This window comes from Carassius gibelio, chromosome A8, assembly GCF_023724105.1.
Source record: "Carassius gibelio isolate Cgi1373 ecotype wild population from Czech Republic chromosome A8, carGib1.2-hapl.c, whole genome shotgun sequence".
Classification (NCBI taxonomy): Eukaryota; Metazoa; Chordata; class Actinopteri; order Cypriniformes; family Cyprinidae; genus Carassius; species Carassius gibelio.
In genome coordinates, this window is record NC_068378.1 from 9621612 (window position 1) to 9642120 (window position 20509).

General features: G+C 36.2%; 1 protein-coding gene and 1 long non-coding RNA gene across 7 annotated transcripts in view; both read left to right on the forward strand.

Annotated features, from left to right (window-relative positions):
* LOC128018376 (uncharacterized) overlaps window positions 1-4825 on the forward strand; it is a 10628-nt gene extending 5803 nt beyond the window's left edge. For 3 of the 4 annotated variants that reach the window (XR_008184836.1, XR_008184839.1, XR_008184838.1), the window contains 3 exons: window positions 124-334; window positions 2609-2689; window positions 3925-4825. This is a non-coding gene — a long non-coding RNA (uncharacterized LOC128018376). The remainder of the gene's footprint in view (window positions 1-123; window positions 335-2608; window positions 2690-3924) is intronic. The other variant, XR_008184837.1, reaches the window with a different exon arrangement.
* A 6983-nt stretch (window positions 4826-11808) lies between these two features.
* Window positions 11809-20091, forward strand: LOC128018377 (uncharacterized). 3 transcript variants are annotated; one of them, XM_052603862.1, is made up of 6 exons: window positions 11809-13813; window positions 13899-16597; window positions 16804-17831; window positions 17941-18093; window positions 18341-18433; window positions 18627-20091. In XM_052603862.1, exons 3-6 carry the CDS (start codon window positions 16815-16817, stop codon window positions 18936-18938), a joined length of 1575 nt encoding a protein of 524 aa, XP_052459822.1. In that variant the 5' UTR covers window positions 11809-13813; window positions 13899-16597; window positions 16804-16814; the 3' UTR covers window positions 18939-20091. The 3 variants fall into 3 exon arrangements, with proteins under 3 accessions (XP_052459822.1, XP_052459823.1, XP_052459821.1); XM_052603863.1 differs by having other exon boundaries at window positions 13899-17831; XM_052603861.1 differs by lacking the exons at window positions 17941-18093; window positions 18341-18433; window positions 18627-20091 and having other exon boundaries at window positions 13899-16815.
* The last annotated feature ends 418 nt before the right edge of the window (window positions 20092-20509 follow it).

The following is a 20509-nucleotide window of genomic DNA, read 5'->3' on the forward strand; positions in this document are numbered from 1 at the left end:
TGCTGTACTCTTGCTTTAACTATTTTTTTTATTGGTGGAAGCTGTGCATTTGTTTAGCTAATAAATTATAAAAACTGTGTACAACAGTTGTGTACAATTGTTTAATTATGTCATCCTGGTTAGGGTTGGCCTGATTGACGATGCCATCGTCCATCGCCGATGGCTGATAGACATCACGATGCTGCGCCGGAAACAGCGTCATCAGCTCCAGTATCTTGCCCATGCATCTGTTGTCATGCGACAGAGAAGTCACGTTCTATAGACAGTTTCTATAGACAGTTGTGAACGTGCTGACAGCTGGTTGCCCAGGCTATGGATTAAAGGTAATACTGTTGTAAGTAGTGTTCATTTTCTCCTAAATACCGATCATTTCGCTTCATTAGACCTCAATGTATCACCAGTAGCCACCGGTATTGATTTGGTCTTTTTTTTTTTCTGGACATCCACACAGCACCACAGTATTATCAACTAGAGATCAACCGATAGTGGATTTTTCCAATACTGATAGCTAGTTTGGACCACACTGGCCGATACCGATTTATAAACCAATAGTTTTTAAAATGAATACTGAACAAAATGGATACTAAACGAGAGCAGTGGTCTGCGGTCGCGCTGTGGGTTCCCGGGTTTGTGTCCATTCTCGGACCATTCCATGTATTTCAACTGTAGAAAAGGTTGTTCCGAGCCGAAACTGACTTCTTTCATATTTGTCGACCAATATACAGAAAACTACATCAGTATATCATCATAAACACAAACGTTTTTGTCTTACATGAATGTAAACAGATGAGAAAGAAAACATACACGTACAGTATTTTTGTTTAAATAGACAACAGCCTAATAAATGCGCTGTCTGTCATTAATGTTAATCAAAGAACAAAAGAAACAAAAGAAAATCATTCACTGATCTCGACTGAATATATTTAATAACTTTAATTGATTATTCTTTATTTTATTTATAAAAAGAAAACTATGCAGTGTTTTTAAACTTTTAATTATAGTTTCTGTACCTGAAATTTTGTTTAGTTGTATTTAGGATATTGCTAATTGATTTGTTTGTTCATGTCTTACTACTGACTGGTTACTTGTCTTTAACACTTTAATATTTTTATTAATTAATTGTTTTTGCTATGGTATTTTTTTTTTTTTAAGCACAGGCAAAATTCCTCTTGCAGTGTTTTGTAAGCTGCTGATTTTTGCTCATGTTATTCAGCTGCAACAGAATGCTTTGTAAAAAGACAGAAACATGTTTGACATCTAAATGTTTGACTCAATTTTTTTATATTGGATTTTTTATCTTATTGGAATCGAAACTAGGAATCGATAAGCAGAATCGATAAAATCGATAAAATTGGAATCAATAAAATTCAAACGATACCCAACCCTACACACCGGACGCGTCACATTTTATTTGCTGCTATTTTAGAACAGTGCGTGATTATCTAATCATGCGCAGCGTCTTTGAGAAGTCACAGTTATCACACACACCGGATTCGACACATTCAATTCAAGCAGCTGTCTAAAACTGTTTATTTAATCACCAAACGGACATAAGTTTGCTTCAGGAATGAACTATGTGGCACATGTGTTTAAAGTTCAGTGTTAATAAAAATAAAAAAAAGAGCAAACGGAAAGAAAACGCGCAATCTGTATTACAGCTTTCTATATGAAGCATACAGACTGTATTAGAGCCACAGAAAGACCAACGTTTTTGCTGTAAAATGCACAATACATAATTCATAGCCTAGGGTGAAGTCATTATGTAAATTTACAATGATTTGAGATTAATATAATGTTATTTAATAGATAACTATGTGAACGGCTGCATTTAAACTCGCGTTTGAAGTTTCCCACTCTATGCAGCGCACAGTGTCACATGGCAAAACAAACGCAACACAGAAAAATATCGCCATGGATTTTGCAGATAACCGATAGTTCTACAAATCAACTATCGGTGCCGATTAACCAGCAAAACCAATGAATCGGTCGACCTCTGTTATAACAATGTGCATGATACAATACTCATCAAATAATAAAGAACTCTTTTCATGTCCCTTGACTCAGATTAATAAGTAATCACGGCCAACAAAATAACTTGTGCTTGGTGTAAAAATGTTGCTGGCCTTCAGTTTAGGTGTAGGTCTTCCTTTCTCAGTTGTAGGTCTTCATTTCTCAGTTATTCTCTTTTTTTCTGCAAAATAGCACCTTAAAAAAGCATTTTAGTAGATTGGCAACCAGGTCTGTAGGCTGTATTTTCTTTTCATTGAATTTCACTTTCGTACTTTGGAAATCCCTGACTAAAAGGGCAGTCTAACGCTGGGGGTAGCACTGGGCACGTCTCTAGACCCAGAGGGTGTGCTGTCATTGAATGTCAAAATTTGATTGGCTGATGATTCTGTCACTAATGTTCGTAACAAATCAGATGTGACTTCTTTCATCAAAAGGGTAGCACAATCTGTAGTGCTGGCCATAGACTTTTTGTAATGTAGGATATTCCAGGTCAACCTCAACTAAACTAATCACAAGCAATGTGTGAACATTACACAAATGTAAATGATAACTAAATAGTCTTTAAAAGCTTTTTTCACACAATTTTGTTTTTTTATAGGGCCAGCAGAGCCCTGCTCACCCTGACGGCCCACTGCTGCTGTCAGACAACATCTTAAAGATGCTATAAACTGCAGGACCAGTAAGTACAATCTTGAACATACACAACTGTATCATAAGTTTGGGAAGGTATGGTTTTTTGTGTTTTTGAAAGTCTTTTATGGCAACCACAGTTTAATATATGAAATGAATACAGTTCACTACAATTTAAAATAATAGTTTTCTATTTGAATATATTTAGAGAAGTCATTTATTCCTGTGATGGTAAAGCTGGATTTTCAGCATCATTACTCCAGTCTTCAGTGTCACATGATCTTCAGAAATCATTCTTATATTCTGATTTGCTTCTGAAGAAACATTTCTGACTATTTTTTCAGGATTCTTTGATAAATAAAGTTTTAAAACAGTACAGTGTTTGAAACAGAAATGTCTGTTTTAACTTTTGATAATTGATAAGACAGTGATAATAATTAAAAATGTTCATTGAGCAGCAAATCAGAATGATTTCTGAAGGATCATGTGACACTGTAGACTGGAGTAATAAAAATTAGCTTAGATCACTGAAATAAATTACATTTCACAATATATTCATGTAGAAAACTGTTGTTAAATTGTAATATTTCACAATATTACAGTTTTTTTACTTGCTTTTGATCAAATAAAGGCAGCCTTGGTGAGCAGAAGAGATTTTTCTCAAAGAAGTAAAAAAAAATCGTACTGACCCCAAACTTTTAACGGTAGTATAAATTATAAATTACAAATATGCTGTTCCACCCACTGAAATGTGTATTCCATTCTAAAGAGATGCCTGTTCCACAAATATTACATTTACAGGGATCACGTGAAACACTTCATCAATAAACTGATTTTTGAGAGTATTAGTGGCAGTGTGTCAATTTTTGTTTATTAATTGGTTAATTGGAAGTGGATGTGCGTTTATTAAACCTACTTGTGATTAAATCAGATATATACATAGCAAAATAAGCTCAGATTGAGGCAGCAGCATCTATGGTGCATGGCCTGTAGTGAGGTCACTAAATTCTAACACCAATAATTTATCAAAGTCCACTAAAGGAAGTAAAACCTATTGGTATTTTACTTTGAAAATAGCCTTCCAAATAATATTTGGGGCTCGGACACACTTTTTTGTTGTTGTTTAAATTAAATTAAAATACATAGTTTAGTATTCACACAACACATCTAATAACCATGCACTCCAGTTATATGTGATTAAATAAATAATATTTTGTCTGAAATAATATGAACAGCAGCAGCTATTCTAAACTTTCTCCTTTTTATTTCCTGTCTCTATCTCAGGATGGCCATCCCAAGGTTTCTAGAGATTACAGCAGCTCCAGACTGAATCCAAACTCACTTTTGAAGACTTCAGATGAGACCAACGCTCACAAAGACTACAGACGACAACTGTACATGAACTTATTTTGCCTATAAGGGTAAATTTGATGATTTTCAAACTGCTTTATTGTAACGTCTCTTATATCTGTAAATGAACAATATTTACTCTCTGAGTTATGTGGACCTACATGTCCCCTTTTATTTGTAAGCATCACTTTAAAAATGTTGAAAGATAATGTTAATGTTAACTGAATACAAAACTAGAGACTTGTTTAGTAAGATTTTATCAGAAAATATTTGTGAACTTTTATCATGCAATTTAAAACATTTTAATTGCTTAATTAGTATTGTTTGCCTGGTTTTATTTTGTGTTTATGTAACTCTTTTTAAAAAGTTCTTGGCATAAAGTTCGCATGCGATGCTGACAGCACTGAACACATGACTTTTTATTATGAACTAGATGGTCTTCTCAGTGAGTCTCAGTCATCTCTGGCTTTTTAAACTGTAACCTTGAAACATGCATTTCCCGTAAACCTACTTTGAAATAAGTATTGTCAAAAGGTGCTATACTCATACAACATTTAACCATGCAAGTACTGTAGTAATGGTTATTTTTGTTTTTACTATGGGTTTACTGCAAAAGCTGTAGTAAAATCATGGTGATTGTAGTAAAACTATGGTTGATTTTGTTTTTTCTATGGTTTTACTGCAAAAGCTGTAGTAAAATAATGGTTAATGTTCAAAAGACTACAAATAATCCCGAATTATCCACTTTTGATCAAAGCATCTGGTAAATGTTATTGTATTTGTACATGTAATATGAAATAAATGAAAATATTAATAAAGTTGCGTCTGTTCTTGAGAGTGGTGTGTATTGTTTTATTATAAACCAGCGGCGGTAGCCGCGGGTGGTCCGTAAAGATGAGCAAAACGCCGGTGAACCGCGTCCACGCAGAGCGGCCGGGATGTATCGTACCAGCATCGGCCGGAGAGCATATCCGATCAGAGGCCGACGTCGCCGAGACATCTTGCCTATTAGCAAACGCTCCCTGAGCGATATCGTCCCGATGGAATTTTGTAGGTCGGCACGACATCGGCACAACGTATGTGTGCTGTCTGGGTGGTTACCATGGCTGCTAACTCTGTGTTATGGTTTAAATGGTTTATGCAGCAGTCACCGCAAACTCCGTCGACTCTGTTTAACTCTCATGCTTGAGTGCTTATTGCTTTGTGTCTGCCCTGGTTAGTGCAGATTTCGATATATTGCTTGAAGTTATGCATATTTTGTTAGGGTCGGAGCAGATGTCTCATTGGCCTAGTTCCGCCTATCAAATGCAAGCACTCTTAGCGACACGGCCATTGGCTAGAACTGTACTGCTTGTGTGAGGGTGATTGACTCCGTTCAGGGCTTATCTTCACTGCTCTCACGGCGGGATTTTATACAGTTCCCATATACGTCTTAGCTGACGTAATGTTGAGTTACCGCCTCGAGAGGGAACGTCTCCGGTTACTATCGTAACCTCGGTTCCCTGAGAGGCGGGAACGAGACATTACGTTAGCCGCCGTGGTCGCTGTTTGATCAGCTGTGCTAGCGTTCAGTCGTGATTCTGACGTAATTTCGCGCCCATGCATTTTATACTGCACGCTTACCCGCCAGTATTTGCATGCTTCGCGTCAATTGGCCAGCTGTCCCCAGCTGGCGTTAGCCAATAAGATTTCAGTGAAAGTGGAGAAGGGAAGAGTTCCCATATACGTCTTAGCTGACGTAATGTCTCGTTCCCGCCTCTCAGGGAACCGAGGTTACGATAGTAACCGGAGACGTTTTCTCGTTTCTGCTTATGTCATTTCAAATTGGAAAACAAACTATCAAAACGTACACGGACCGAAACAATTATACATTTGTGAATTCTTCCAAAGAAATTGAAAATGAAAGTTTGAAACCAATTTTTCATTTTGTTAATTTTGATGGTGCAAATTGAACAAAGCACTGCAAAGCGTTACACGGACCTATTTCCGCCCCAGACCTGTTGCTTTCTGTGTTTCCACCGGGTCTAAAGTACCGGGAAGATTAGGCAAATAGACCGGTGATGTAGGTCTGAACGCGTTTCTCAATATGAACATTTTCATTTTCGAAGAGCTGATTTTGTTCTGACTGTTATGTAAGATCAAGGTTTCTGACTGTCAAACGGTTTGCATTAATTAAAAGATCGCTGTTTGCATTCATGTTTTTTTTTTTTTTATCAATGTTTATTTGTTTTGTGGAAGATCTGCACCATAAATCATCTGTCTATGAGCAGCACATGTATTGTTATTCTTTTGCATTAATTATCAGATAAAACAGACATTTAAATTAGTCATGTATTAGTTAACTGTGTAAAATAATAAAATATGTTGTCAAAATAATGATGAAACAAACTAATGTATGTGCACAATTGAGAAATGGATACTTCTGAAGATAAATTGCAGCCCACGTCTCACGAGGTTAATATTTCATTTTAAAAAACCAATGTAATACAAACATTTTCGAGAAATAAGTAATTTGTACATTTACAACATACACAGTTTCAAATCCACTGGCTCAGTTAACATTTATAGTATAGTAATAATAGCAGTGTATATCTTATTTGCATTTGAAGTGATATTCCTATAAATCCTGTAAACATATTGAAGGTAATATTTGGATTTCTCCGGTTCTCTGCACTGACGTTTAGCACAACCGGAAATATAGATGCACACACTCGCAAGACCGGAAATCCAAGATGGCGGAGATACTATGCAACTAGCCCATTGGGATTGGGCCGAACTCTCTCTTGGCATTACAAATAAAGTAGGCTAAAGACAAAATAATAACAAGTCTGCAGAGCGAACTTATCCATAGTGGTTCTCACATAGCCCTTCTTTAAAGGGATAGTTGACACAAATAGCAAAATTATGTCATTAATAACTCACCCTCATGTCGTTCCAAACCAGTAAGACCTCCGTTTATCTTTTGGAACACAGTTTAAGATATTTTAGATTTAGTCCGAGAGCTCTCAGTCCCTCCATTGAAGCTGTGTGTACGGTATACTGTCCATGTCCAGAAAGGAAAGAAAAAACATCATCAAATTCGTCCATGTGACATCAGAGGGTCAGTTAGAATTTTTTGAAGCATCGAAAATACATTTTGGTCCAAAAATAGCAAAAACTACGACTTTATTCAGCATTGTCTTCTCTTCCGTGTCTGTTGTGAGAGAGTTCAAAACAAAGCAGTTTGTCATATCCGGTTCACGAACGAATCATTCGATGTAAGCGGATCTTTTTGAACCAGTTCACCAAATCGAACTGAATCGTTTTAAAAGGTTCGCGTCTCCAATACGCATTAATCCACAAATTACTTAAGCTGTTAACTTTTTTAATGTGGCTGACACTCCCTCTGAGTTCAAACAAAACAATATCCCGGAGTAATTCATTTACTCAAACAGTACACTGACTGAACTGCTGTGAAGAGAGAACTGAAGATGAACACCGAGCCGAGCCAGATACCGAACAATATACTGACTCGTTCACGAGTCAAGAACCGGTTGCATCGGTTTTCGGATGACCTTCTTTCGGACAGTTCGATTCAATAAACCGGTTGAAGAAAACGGTTCACCGGTTCTTTTGCGCTCGACGTAATGGCGTCATTGGCGATGATTGCCCTTGATTCAAGCCTTCGGTTTACCTGGGCTCATAACATTAGCACAGAATCAGTTCAGAATCAATCACCAAAAGAATCAGTTCGGTTCAGACACTCTGTGTGTCGGTCTGTTTCACTCTGAATCACACATGCGCAGTATCATCAGCTCCTCGGTTCTCGAATCGGACGTGTCCGACAGAAACGGTTCTTGACTTGAGAACGAGTCAGTCTTTTGTTCGTTATCTGGCTCGGCGTTCATCTTCAGTTCTCTCTTTATATTTGAGCACAGAAAGGTAAGAAAAACATCATCAAAGTAGTCCATGTGAGATCAGAGGGTCAGTTAGAATTTTTTGAAGCATCGAAAATACATTTTGGTCCAAAAAAAGCAAAAACTACGAACTTTGCCATTCCTCTTCTCATGCAGAACCAGGCCCCTCAGGGTTTTGAGGATGGAGACAAAGTCAATGTGGATTTATGACCAGAGTCGGTAGGTTCATGATGGACACAAAAAATGGATGGAAGGACAGGCAGTCCTGGGGCCGGATTCACGAAAATCTTAGGAAACAAATTAAGACATTTCTTAAGATTAATTCCACGAAGTTTGTAACAATGTTCTTAAGTGCAATTTTTAAAAAATTCTTAAGTTCTCAAATATATTCTTAAGAACATCTTAATTTTTTTATTAAGATGAAAATAACAGCCATTATCTGAATGATATGAATAAGCCATAAAAACGTAACCATACATGGTAGACTTAAAATCAGCTACGGCTGTACTAAGCGATAGTATATGCTCATATAAACGCCAAAGGTTCATGGGGCACTAACCTTGTTTTGAGATAAATGCCTTTTATTCGCGATGTCTTGGCTAAGTACTTCATTACCCACAGTCCTGAACAATCCCACAATCCTACAGTGATGCATCTGATTGGTGGAACTCGTGTAACCGTCTGGTTAAACCCCGCGAAGGTCCATGAAGACTGAAGATCATTAATAAAAAAATAAAAATAAAATAAAAACCTGTATTGCCTTTTTGCACGGTAGACTTATCAGTGCAATCATGATCTCCTTGGCTGCCATGATGGATTTTTTCAAGGATGAAAACAAAAGTGTTCAAAGAGGCGAAAACCATTTCAGATAGGGTCATGTAACGGTAGTTGAGTGAAGCTTGTGGGTTTTGTAAGGGCCAGCATGAGGGACAAGACCTACAAAGTTTTGGTGAGTTTTAGCTAAAGTACTTTAGCTAGCCTACTGTAGCCTTCATATGGTATGAGTCATATCAAGCATTTTATAATGCCACTGTCAAAACAATATTTAGCCTAGGCACACCTTTTTGTGCATTTACTGAACATTTGTGTAATGGCAACGACATGTGTTGACGACTGAGAGGTGATTGCAGTCAGGTACAAAGCACTGCACCATGTTGCTGATTTTATCGTTAACCGCTTTCACACACGCACAGAATATATAAAATACACGATGATAAATATAAAAATCAATACATAATACCTATATAAAACACTGTTTATTTACACAATTAATACTGAAAGAACTGCTATTACTGCACATTCACTATATAAAATAAAATTAACTGGAGGAAAAAGTTTGCGCAGCCGTCATCAGATTTGGAAGTCGCTCGAAAGACTCGTTCGCGGTTGTGGCTTCAGTCGAATTCAGTGAGGCGCGGTGGTTTATGGGATGAGCAGTTCCTTCGCTCAGACAAGTAGGGGTAACTGCAGCCTGGAGCAATGGGCGTGGCAAAAAGTGGGCGTGTCGAAAGGTTTCTCATTGGTGGAAAGAAAGGTAGGGGGCGTGGCAAAAGGTTTAGCGAAAACTGGCTGTTCCGCCTAAAGGCGAGCCATACTCTTAATCGCTATTGGCCTATAGTTTAATAGAAAGCGATAAATTAAACCCATAATCCTATAAAACCAATTGAAATTCATCCAATGTAAAAACAGCGTTAATGATGTAAATAATATTATTTAAAATTACTTTTAAAAGTAATCACCACCGCACTTTTAGGTCTTCGTTTATCAATAATCAAAAACAGATTACAATTATTTTTGAGAATACAAACGTCTCTTAACAAGGTTAGTCGCACTTGCTGTTCTTAAGTTAAAGTCATTTAAAGTCAGCTGTATTTGTTAAAATTAGTGAATAACAAGAACAAACAACGTACAGCTGTATGTTTAACTAACAAAGTTTAATAAATACCGTATCAAATGTATTGCTCATAGTTAATGTTAGTTAATACATCAGTCAACAAATGAAACTTTATTGTAAACTGTTACACTAGAAAACTAGGTTTTGCCTGATAAAGAAAAAGGAGTAAAAATTAAAAAACTAATAAATGTAAAAATTAGTCTGAAGAGTTTAGTAACCTTGTTTTAAGTGACATTAACCAATTAAGCAAACCGACACAGGTTTATCCACTAAAACATTTATTTAGCTTTCAGTTTCAGTCACCAATTCAAGTAAAAGGATGTAAACCCTTCTCCATTATATTATAATACAACTGTACTACTAACTCTTCACTGAGTACCAAAAGTACATATGCTTCCTGTGTATGGTTTCTAAAAGAATGGAATCAGAAAAAAGTTGACTGGCACTCATCTATACCATAGGTTATACTAATATTTTCATTTACATTTATTCATTTAGCAGACGCTTTTATTCAAATCGACTTACAAATGAGGACAGAGTTGAAGCAATCAAAAACAACAAAAAGAGCAATGACATATAAGATCTATAACAAGTCTCAGTTAGCTTAACACAGCATACAGCAAGGGCTTTTAAATAATATAATAAATAAAAAGAAAACAGATAGAATAGAAAAAGAATAGAGCAAGCTATTTGGTTAATGTGCATGTACCACTCCAACATGTTGGGTTAACTTCACAAGAGTGAATGTGCTTCGAGTGCACTTTTGGAAATGGTACGGTCAAGGTATTAGGATCTAATACAAGAGGCAAATCATTCGGAGTAAAGTTACTGACAGTGCTTGTCTCCATCTTCTAATGTTGACAATGTCCCTCTGAAGGAAAGTCAGTGTCTTTCTCAGGTGTGGTGGATATGCAATGTTGAAAGCAAAATACATCCACAAGGCTGTTATGAAGGTTTCATCAAGGCTGGTGCACTGACACACGTCTGTTCCATCTTCTGTCACCACACTGAGCCCCCCTCCTGTGAATGCCATTTTACAGTCAGTTTCCTTCAGGTGTACGGTAGGAAAGGTGTAGACGGGTCCCCCTTTCATAAAATAAATAAAAAGAATAATAACAACAATAATAATAATAAAGAGAAAAAAAGAAAACACTTTTCAGATTCATCAGATTCTGTTGCATCCTCTTTGGCTCAGACAGTGTAGCTACATACACTGCAGAACTGCAGAAACAATCAGAAGCTAATGTATAAGGTTCACAATATACAGTGCATTTCATGTTCTTGTCTAGACTGATAAATCAGACATTGTTTTCTAAAACTATTGCTTTAAATTTTTTACAGATGGGCTAAAAAGGTACAGAATAATAAAATATTACCTGAAAAGATTTGAAACAAGATATTTTACAGTTGATGAGTTTTTTTCTTTAATATACTCACTCCAGCAGGTGTCCTTATGTAGGTGTATTTTTTGAGTACAACCTCCTCAGACATTCCTTCCGTGCTTTCTCAGCATCTCCAGGAGAATGTTCCTGTCGTGTGGTCTTTGACAGCCATGTGTCTGGATGTGTTTCACTTTGTAGCACATTCACATGATTCTCAACAGACACTGAATCCTCCCCAACACAAGCTTCCTTCATCAGAACAACAGAAACAGATCATGCTTAGACCATGACAGATATGAAAAACATCTAAATACTTACTGAACAAGGTGCTTTAGATATAAAATATAATAAAAACATTGAACTGCATAAACATTAAGATGATGGTCAGGCAGTGAAAAAGTGGAGTAAATCAGGGTTTTTCCTGGGTCAAAATTGGTCTTCGGTGGTGGCTGACCGACATGGTCATCCACACACATCAAAGAGTACCCTAGTACCCACATGATCCCAATATTGACAATAAATGTTACATTTAAAATAAATACAAAGAAACAGTTTGTGATTTTTTTTTCTTATCCTATTTATTAATGAAAAAATGATCACTGTCAATCCTATCTTGTCCTCTTTGCAAAAAAAGTGTGATTTTTCCACGACTGGCTTTCATAGTTTAGAAAGATAAAATCCTTTTTTGATAGACCTGATAATTATTTTAGTATAATCATATCAATTAAAAAGTAGCATTAAAAACGTAGCATTAAAAGGTGTAATAGTGTAATTTTTTACCATATAAAATTTAAGAAAATTAGCAGTTAGCTAGCAACAGCTTGCTTTGTGCTTTGATCTAGTTTCATCTCACTCCAGTCTAACTTTAAATGATTTTATAGCTTATTTACTACACATTGTCATAAGCCTACACTGAAAAAAAGTTTTCAAGCAGTACCTCATCTAATTAATAATTTGTCTTTCAATTTAGTTTACAATTATTTGTTTCATTTTTCAAATAATATTTTTTTCGTTCAAAACATTGTTGAATATAAATATTTTTCATTAAGTGCTCAACGGAAAAATATTTGTTTGGATGAATGTACAATTTCGAGCATGCCTGCGCATGCGTATTAAACAAAAAAAGCGACGACCAGCCACCTGATCTTCAAGTCAACGGTGGATCGCCACGACGCCTTTGAAGGTTAGTAAAATACTTCCGAATTAAGTTAATAATGAATGTTAATGATTAATGTTTTAACGTTGTCTGTTAATGTAGACGTTTTGTACTTTAGTGCCTAACATTAGATCGAGATTAAAATGTTTTACGACGCAACGCTGCTATGAGACCACATGTAAGTTTGGCAAGCGGCGGAAAATTTTCAGTTCCCGCTCCCGTTTTAAGCGAGGCGAAACAGAGTAAAATGTAATATAACATTCCGTAATCCTTTATTTCAGTGTTGTTTGCAAATAGCTGATATCATTATTGAACTAACGTCATTTTTGGAATTAATGCATAAGGTCAGAAATCGGATGTAAAATTTTCATTTCGATTCCTCTCATGGATTCATTTTTTTTGTCTGTTTTAATAATTTGATTATAATTTAATATAACGCTGTTTTTTGTAAAACAGAAGCGATTGATTGGTTGTTCTTGAACGATTCGTTTAATTAAATTCGTTTTGAAAGAGTCTTTAATGTGATTCGGGAAGAACGAGTCGTCTCCAAAAGTGATTTTTTTTCAGCGTCCTGATGGTTCTGGTATTCACCTTTATGGAGTTTCTGGTTTTTGGAGTGGGTCGTTCATCACGTGACAGGCCCGTAAGCTAAACGTTAGGCATAGATATGAACGTTTGGTCATCTCTCGAGTCTTCGATTCGAGTCGTTGTTTTGTCACGTTCCCGCTTCCCGCTTCCCGGTTCAGTATCTTACAAAAAATAACTTGCAAACTGTTCTGTGTATTGTAAATAATGGCCATATACTTAAACTAATTATGCACGTAGTAAAATGATATAAACGCAAAAAAACTTTTAAAACGTTTTGGGTCTGCCATCCCGTCTATCACAGTGGTTTGGTCCACTGCCTACCTCACCGATACAAACCAGTGCTCCGTGCCATTAAATTAGCCATGTCAAAAAATATTTCTATGAATGATTATAACGTTACCTTGCTTAACTTGTTTATTATTGTAGCTTGTTGGATAAGTGACCCATTACAACTAAATATTAGTCGTGTGTGATCTGATATTAGGCTAATTGAACTGAATATCGATTAATTATCTAAATAAGGGAGGTCCTCTATCTAAATACTATGGGGAGGGTGCAAAATAATTTATTAATTACAATATAACCTATGAATCTCATTTTTAAACATGTTATGCATACATGCTGTGTACACATCTCTTACAAGTACAATATTGGCTGTATTTGTTTCCCATTCAAAAATTGCTCTTAAGAAATGTAGTTATGGTAGTGGGTAGTATGAACAGGTGTGATGGCTCCCTTTGATCTGAGCATCTTAAGTTAAGATGGATTAAAATATGTGACTGTTCAAATATGAGAATCTTTTTTTCTCTATCTCACCCTTTCACTCACTCTCACTTATATGCAGGATATCTGAGTTCCGAGGTGGAAACATCTGATCAACCATAACCTTATCATAGCTGCTGTTACGGTGGGAGAAACCTTCTAAAACTATTTCTGCAGACTCCAAATTTTGGCAGTTTTGGGGTAAGTTTTGTTTTTGTTTATTTTGGTAGGGGCAGAGGGTTCTTGGTAAACACATGGATGTGGAGATGCAAGCATTGTGGACATTGTTGTACCAGAAGATCTGAACTGCTAAAACATTATAGACTCAGTCATCACCATTATGGAAGGCACCACTTTCTCTGCCTGTATGAAAGCTGCCCATTTTCAAGCAAAACATGGAATGCTCTGCTGAAGCATCTATCTACACACCACCCTTCTTCACATTCCTCAAGAGAAGACATCTCACATTTTAAGTGCCACGTTTGTGACTACAGTCAACTTGCTTCTGAAACGGACTTTTTTCACCATATTGGCCAACATTTAAAAAATAATGAATCAGTTACTTGTATGTATGTTGGCTGTTCATATCAAACCAATGTATATGGAAGTTTCCACACTCACAAATGGAGAAAACACAAAGTGTGTACAACAAGAGATTTAAAACCTGGAATTGTTCATAGATCACACTTTAATCCATCTGCTTTAGATTCAGTTGACTCTGACATTGATTTAAATGAGGATCTACTAGTTGAAGAACCAACTTTGGAAGAACCTAGACATTATACAGAAGAAGTTGAGCTAAAGTTAGCCTCAGTTCTACTGAAATTGGAACATAGTTACCTGGTGTCAAGTGCAGCTGTAAATGTACTCCTTGAGGAACTGCAGTATGTCATTGGGACTGTGTCTATTCCAGACACTCAGAAGACAATTACTGAATTTTTAGTGGATCATAATTGTCAGGTTGTTGGGTCATTAGTCCAAGAGTTAGCCAAAGAACTTTGTACCGCACATCCTATTCAACTTGCTATTGGAAAAGACGGCCCTCTATCTACTGCATATAGGCGCAACAAATATTATAGACGTAATTTCTTTGTAGTGGAACCTGTGGAATATATATTGGATAAAAAGAACAGAAGATCATTTCAGTATATTCCCTTATTAAAATTATTGCAGCAGGTTTTAAATTGTGAGACTATCCTCAGCAATGCAGTTAATTTAAAGGAGAAACTTCAATCGGTGTCAAGTGAGAAGCAGGTTTACAGATGTCTCTGGGATGGTGAAATTTTTAAAGAACACAGCCTTTTCTCAAACGAGTGTGCAATTTCAATAATTCTGTACATAGATGATTTTGAGGTTTGCAATCCTCTTGGCACCTCACGCAAAAAACATAAAATCTGTGCCCTATACTGGATTTTAGGCAATCTGCCGCCTGGTTTGCACTCTGCATTGTCATCAATCTACTTGGCTGCATTGATCAAAAGTGAGGATGTAAATGAGTATGGATATAGCGCTGCTCTAGAACCTTTAATTAAGGACTTGGTTATTTTAGAGCAACATGGTATATTTGTGAGCAAGTTAGGAAAATGTGTAAAGGGGACAGTGCAATGTGTTGTTGCGGACAACCTGGGTGCGCATGGTTGTGCTGGTTTTGTGGAGAGTTTTTCGAGTGCTTATGTTTGTAGGTTTTGTACGGCCTCGAAACCAGAAATTCAGACAAGGGACGTGGGCAGTGGAACATTTTCTTTAAGGACAGAGGAAAGTCACGCAAGACATCTTAAAACACTTGAGGAGGAATCGTTGGCCAGTTGTTTTGGTGTCAAGAAGACTTGTGTTTTGTCAGAAAAACTTGCTCATTTTAATGTCACTACTGGCTTTCCACCGGACATAGTGCATGATTTATTTGAAGGAATTGTTCCTTTTGAAATAGCTCTTTGTCTTTCTGTCTTCACCGCAAAGAAATACTTCACTTTGGAATTTTTGAATGACTCCATAAATACATTCCCCTTCAAGTGGAAAGATAAAGCAAATTCTCCCCATCCTGTGCCACCTACATATGCAAAAAGAAAAACAGTTGGTGGCAATTCTCATGAGAATTGGAGTTTGATCAGGTTTTTGCCACTTCTCTTGGGACATAAAGTACCTGCTGACGAACCTGCTTGGAATCTCCTCACAGACTTAAAGGACATTGTTGACCTTGTTGTCACACCTGTGCATACTGATGAAACAATAGCTTACTTAAATTTCAAAATCTCTGAGCATAGAGTACGGTTCAAAGAGGTTTTCCCAGACTCAAACTTGCTTCCAAAGCATCACTTTTTGGAACACTATCCACAGCTAATTTATCAGTTTGGACCTCTTGTTTTGCTCTGGACTTTAAGATTTGAAGGGAAACATAGCTTTTTTAAGAGAGTTGTACGACACACTAGCTGCTTTAAAAACGTGTTGTTTTCCTTGGCAGAGAGACACCAGTTATCTCTGGCACACCAGCTCTACTCATTCAACTTTCCTAAACCTCTCTTGGAAGTTAAGCATTGCTCAACTGTTAGCACTGATGTCCTGAAAGATGAAATTGCACAGGCTGTTAAACAGAAACACCCAAATGTGAAGGAAGTTTCTTTGACTGAAAATGTAATCTATAATGGATTTAACTACAGACTTGGAATGATCCTTTCATATGGCTCAATTGAAGGAATTCCTGCCTTCACTGAAATCATCCAGATGGTGGTCCTCAAAAACGAGTTGGCCTTTGTTGTTCGCAAACTAAGTTCTTGGTACATAGAACACTTCAGAGCTTTTCAACTTGAAACCTCACCTTCAAAGGAGATAGAAGTTCTGGAGCCATCTCAACTGACCGATCCTTATCCCCTGGTAGACTACACAGTTGGGGCTATGCGGCTTATTACACTCAAACGATATATTCACATTTAAGGTTTGTATTTGTGTTTTGATTGGTACATTTTTGTTGTTGTTGTTTTTTTTTTTTTTTCAATCTATAAACCTGCATATATATCATCCAAAATACAGCCACATCAGTTATATAGAAATATTTTTACTATTTAAAGTAAATCCTTTCTATTTCTTATAGTCGATTTGATTATTAATGCTGCCTTTCTCTTTTTTACCTTCTAATTTGAGGATCTCAAAGCATGGCAGGCATCACACGGCTCCTGGTTCTTTTAGGAGAGGACAACCAGATCAAATTGAACCTTTCAAGTAACAACTTATCTGTTGATGAAGTCATCCAGGAAATAAAGTGTGTCTGCGGTCTTACGAATGAAATACGACTTCAGTACAATGATGCTGATTTTGGCACTTGGGTTAACTTAACTTCAACCTCACAACTCAAGGATCTAGGCACTTTGAAAGTTATTCCAGTAGAACCCACTGTTACTTTATTTTTGGAGCCAGTTGGCACGTCTGTGAATAAGGCCAGTTTTCTCAGTCAAGATGATTCAAGCATCTCTGCAAGCTCGGATGACACACTACCCATAAGCAGTGCTTCCTCTGACACCTATAGAAAGGAGCAGTGGCCCAAGGTGTTTGTCATCCCAACTTTCTCTCATTCAACAGAATCCCAACTTAGGGATGGAAATGCTGAGTATCAGAGAAGCCAGGCTAGACTCACTCCCAGTTCCAAAATGCTTTCAAACATTCTGGAAACGCTCGCCGACAAAGTCTATTCTTACAGATCCTATCCTAGCGATGCAGACTTGAGTGAGGTGGCAGAGGCACTCACACAGACACACCCCTGTCTGAAAGAACCTGGGTCCTTTAACCACAGTTATGGATGGAAACAAAGACTTAAGACAAAGATGTATAACTATCGCACATACCTGAAATCGCACAGTTCATCATCTGATGAGCTGTCTGTCAATACAGTGAAAAGAAAGTCCTCGATGGATTCTCACCCTGCAAAGAACATAAAGAAACCCAGGCGAGCTGAGTCTAACCATTACCCATCTCTACCTCTCAACAAGACCCCGGAGTTGATGGAGCAAGAGAGAATTGCCCTATTGTCTGAGGTAAAGAAAAGGAACAATGTCAAAACAATTAGAGAGAAGATGGCACAGACGTTCGCATTTAGGAGGCAAGAAATTGTCGACAAGAAAACACCTTTGCTCAGTATCATTGAAAGATGGCCGGCACTCATTGACGTTCAAGAGGTACACTAGCATTATTCATTATATGAATTTAAAATTTGTTTATTTATTTTTTTTATTTTTTATTTATGTACATTTGTTTGATTATATATACACTATGTATATTCCCAAGGTGAACGCAGAGTTCTTGAGAGTAACCACAATACCACTTGAAGCAAGATTCATGCAGAACCTTGATGAGAAATGCACTGAAATGATAAAGGTTATCAGAAAGAAGGGAGGAGCCATTCGGGAGAAGACAAGGCTGCTGCCAGTTGTAGAAAAGGTATAGATGTTTTTTTTTACTTTTCTTGCTCACCCACATGTCCTCTCAGGTCCTCAATAATAAGATACATTTTTCAAGATTCTATGAATAAGAAATGGCATTTATTGCATAATAAGAATAAAAATATTTTCTTAATTAAAATAAATTACTTTATTTACATTACATTATTTTTAATTTCACATTTTTAAAATGACTTTACAGTGACTTTGCTGACTACAGGGGGTTAATTTTTACTCTCTTGATGCAGGATACTGACACGGCTACAAAGAGAGAGATTGCACTTAAATGTCTCATCCTTAACATGGGAGAAGCAGTGGAGGACCTCATCAAAGATTTCCTGGTAAGGCAACCTTAAAGTCAGTTCAATCTTTTGTTGTAGTGTGCATCAATGTAAACATAGCAGATGTGTGGACGTAACAAAAGCTGCCATGCCCTCTGTTGGAATTTTAGGAGGTTAATCTGGGGGAAAATACAAACTGCTTTGATTTCTGATTCTTTCTTTTTTTTTTCCTCCTTTTTAAATTCTTTACCAGGTGTCAGAGAAGGAAGAGGCTGAAGCAATTCTTCAACAGGAAACCATGGCAATATTTGTCTTTAGAGATGCCCAAGCTGTACCCAAAGACATTGGCATCGTACTGGAGGGACAAAAGGTTCTGAGCGAGTTGCCATCCATTGCAAATGCTGTTGCCATTCTCCTGGGGCTCCTTTATACCCTCAATTTGGAATATCCAAAGACACTGAAACTGACATTTGAGTACATACAGAAAGTCATCATGGAGCTGGACCCAAAAGGCATGACCAATAAAGTCAAGCGGCTCTACGACCAACTCTACAATAGAGCTTAATTCAGGGTTCCCACACATCCCTGCAAATGTTTACCCTGCAATTAATTTTGTGTTTGAGTAGCTGGCTATGGTTCGGCAGTTGGTTCAGTATTTTTAGTAGTATAATCTGTCAAGCCTTGGCAATCAGCTGTTCTAAATGCTGCCAATTTATTTAAGTTTACATTGTATTATGACGGTGTACGCAACAACTCCATACTTGCGTTCTGTTTCAAACTTTTTTTTTTTTTTTTTTCTTTTTTTTTTGGCCGGTGGATATTATTTGTTGCATCATAAAAAAAAAAAGATTTCTGATGGGGGAAAAAAAAAAATCCTAATTCAATGCTTGTCGAATTCCACAGATTTAAGAAAATGTCAATGTTTGCCAGCTACTAAATGTTAAAAAATGTTTAAAAAAATCTGAAAATGTCAAACTCAGAAGAATGTTAAAAATCTGACACTTTAGTAGCAAGTTACGGATATGTAAAATGTTAATAAAATGATGTATTGAAAATGATTGATGTCTTTTTGGATTAGATTTGTATCAGATGCTATTAATGATGTTTCTTAATGGGAATCATGTTTTATTAAATTAATGTTTTTATTTGTATAAAACTAAATTTCTATTAACTATTCTATTAAGATAAATTAAATCTATATCTGTTGGATTGGATAAAGTTAAATATTTCTAATACATATTTCTTAAATTTAAAACAATTGTTTAATTGAATCTTTATATATTTGATTGAGAAAACTAAATTATTCTAATATTTCTTAAATGAGAAAGTTTGTTTTAATTAAATCTATATCTTTTTGTTTAGATCAAAAATAGAATTTAAATTAATTTACTTTCATCAACAAGAAAAATATACTTTCTATCAGGTTTTACTAAATAGTTTTCATAGACAGAGAAAATATTGTTTAGAGCAAGTTATTTATTTTTAATTGGTACAAGTAATAAAATATAGATGTGAACCATTACCCTAAATTTTTTTAATTGGTTGAATGAAATTTTTTTTTCAGTGTATTTATTAATGCTAAATTTTACTAAACACTCTTGTTAAATGGGGTAAGCACACTTACTTTCTCATTTCAGACGTGTATGTTCTTCTAAGAAGTAATGATTTGTTATATACTGATTCAGACACTGACGGGCAGACCAATTGCTTTAACTCAGTGGTCACCAACCATTTCGAGTCTTAAGATCACATCCAAAGTCCAAATGTAAACCAAGATCTACCACTTGCAAAAAATTATTAAAAAAAGGCCACAATCTAAGTTCTACTCTGACATTCTTGTTGCCTGTTAGTCACTAGCAAATTATTTAACTATACAAATAGTATATAACTATACAAACTGCCAACTATGATTAAACATTTTCAACAGTAATATAACATTAATTATTTCCACAGGCTTATTAATTGTATCTAAACACAATAATCAGTCAATTACAGGCCTAAGCCAATAATGAACTGTTTCACTTTACCTTTTAAAACATATATCAAACACTTCAAAATGGAAATACTCAGGTTATTGCAACTAGCATACAAAATATTATGACAACAGTCATCCTTCAATTCTTCATAAATATGTTC

Excerpts from the sequence above, each read along its gene's own strand:
- LOC128018377 (XM_052603861.1), top strand. The coding sequence starts at position 13,927 with ATGTGGAGATGCAAGCATTGTGGACATTGTTGTACCAGAAGATCTGAA.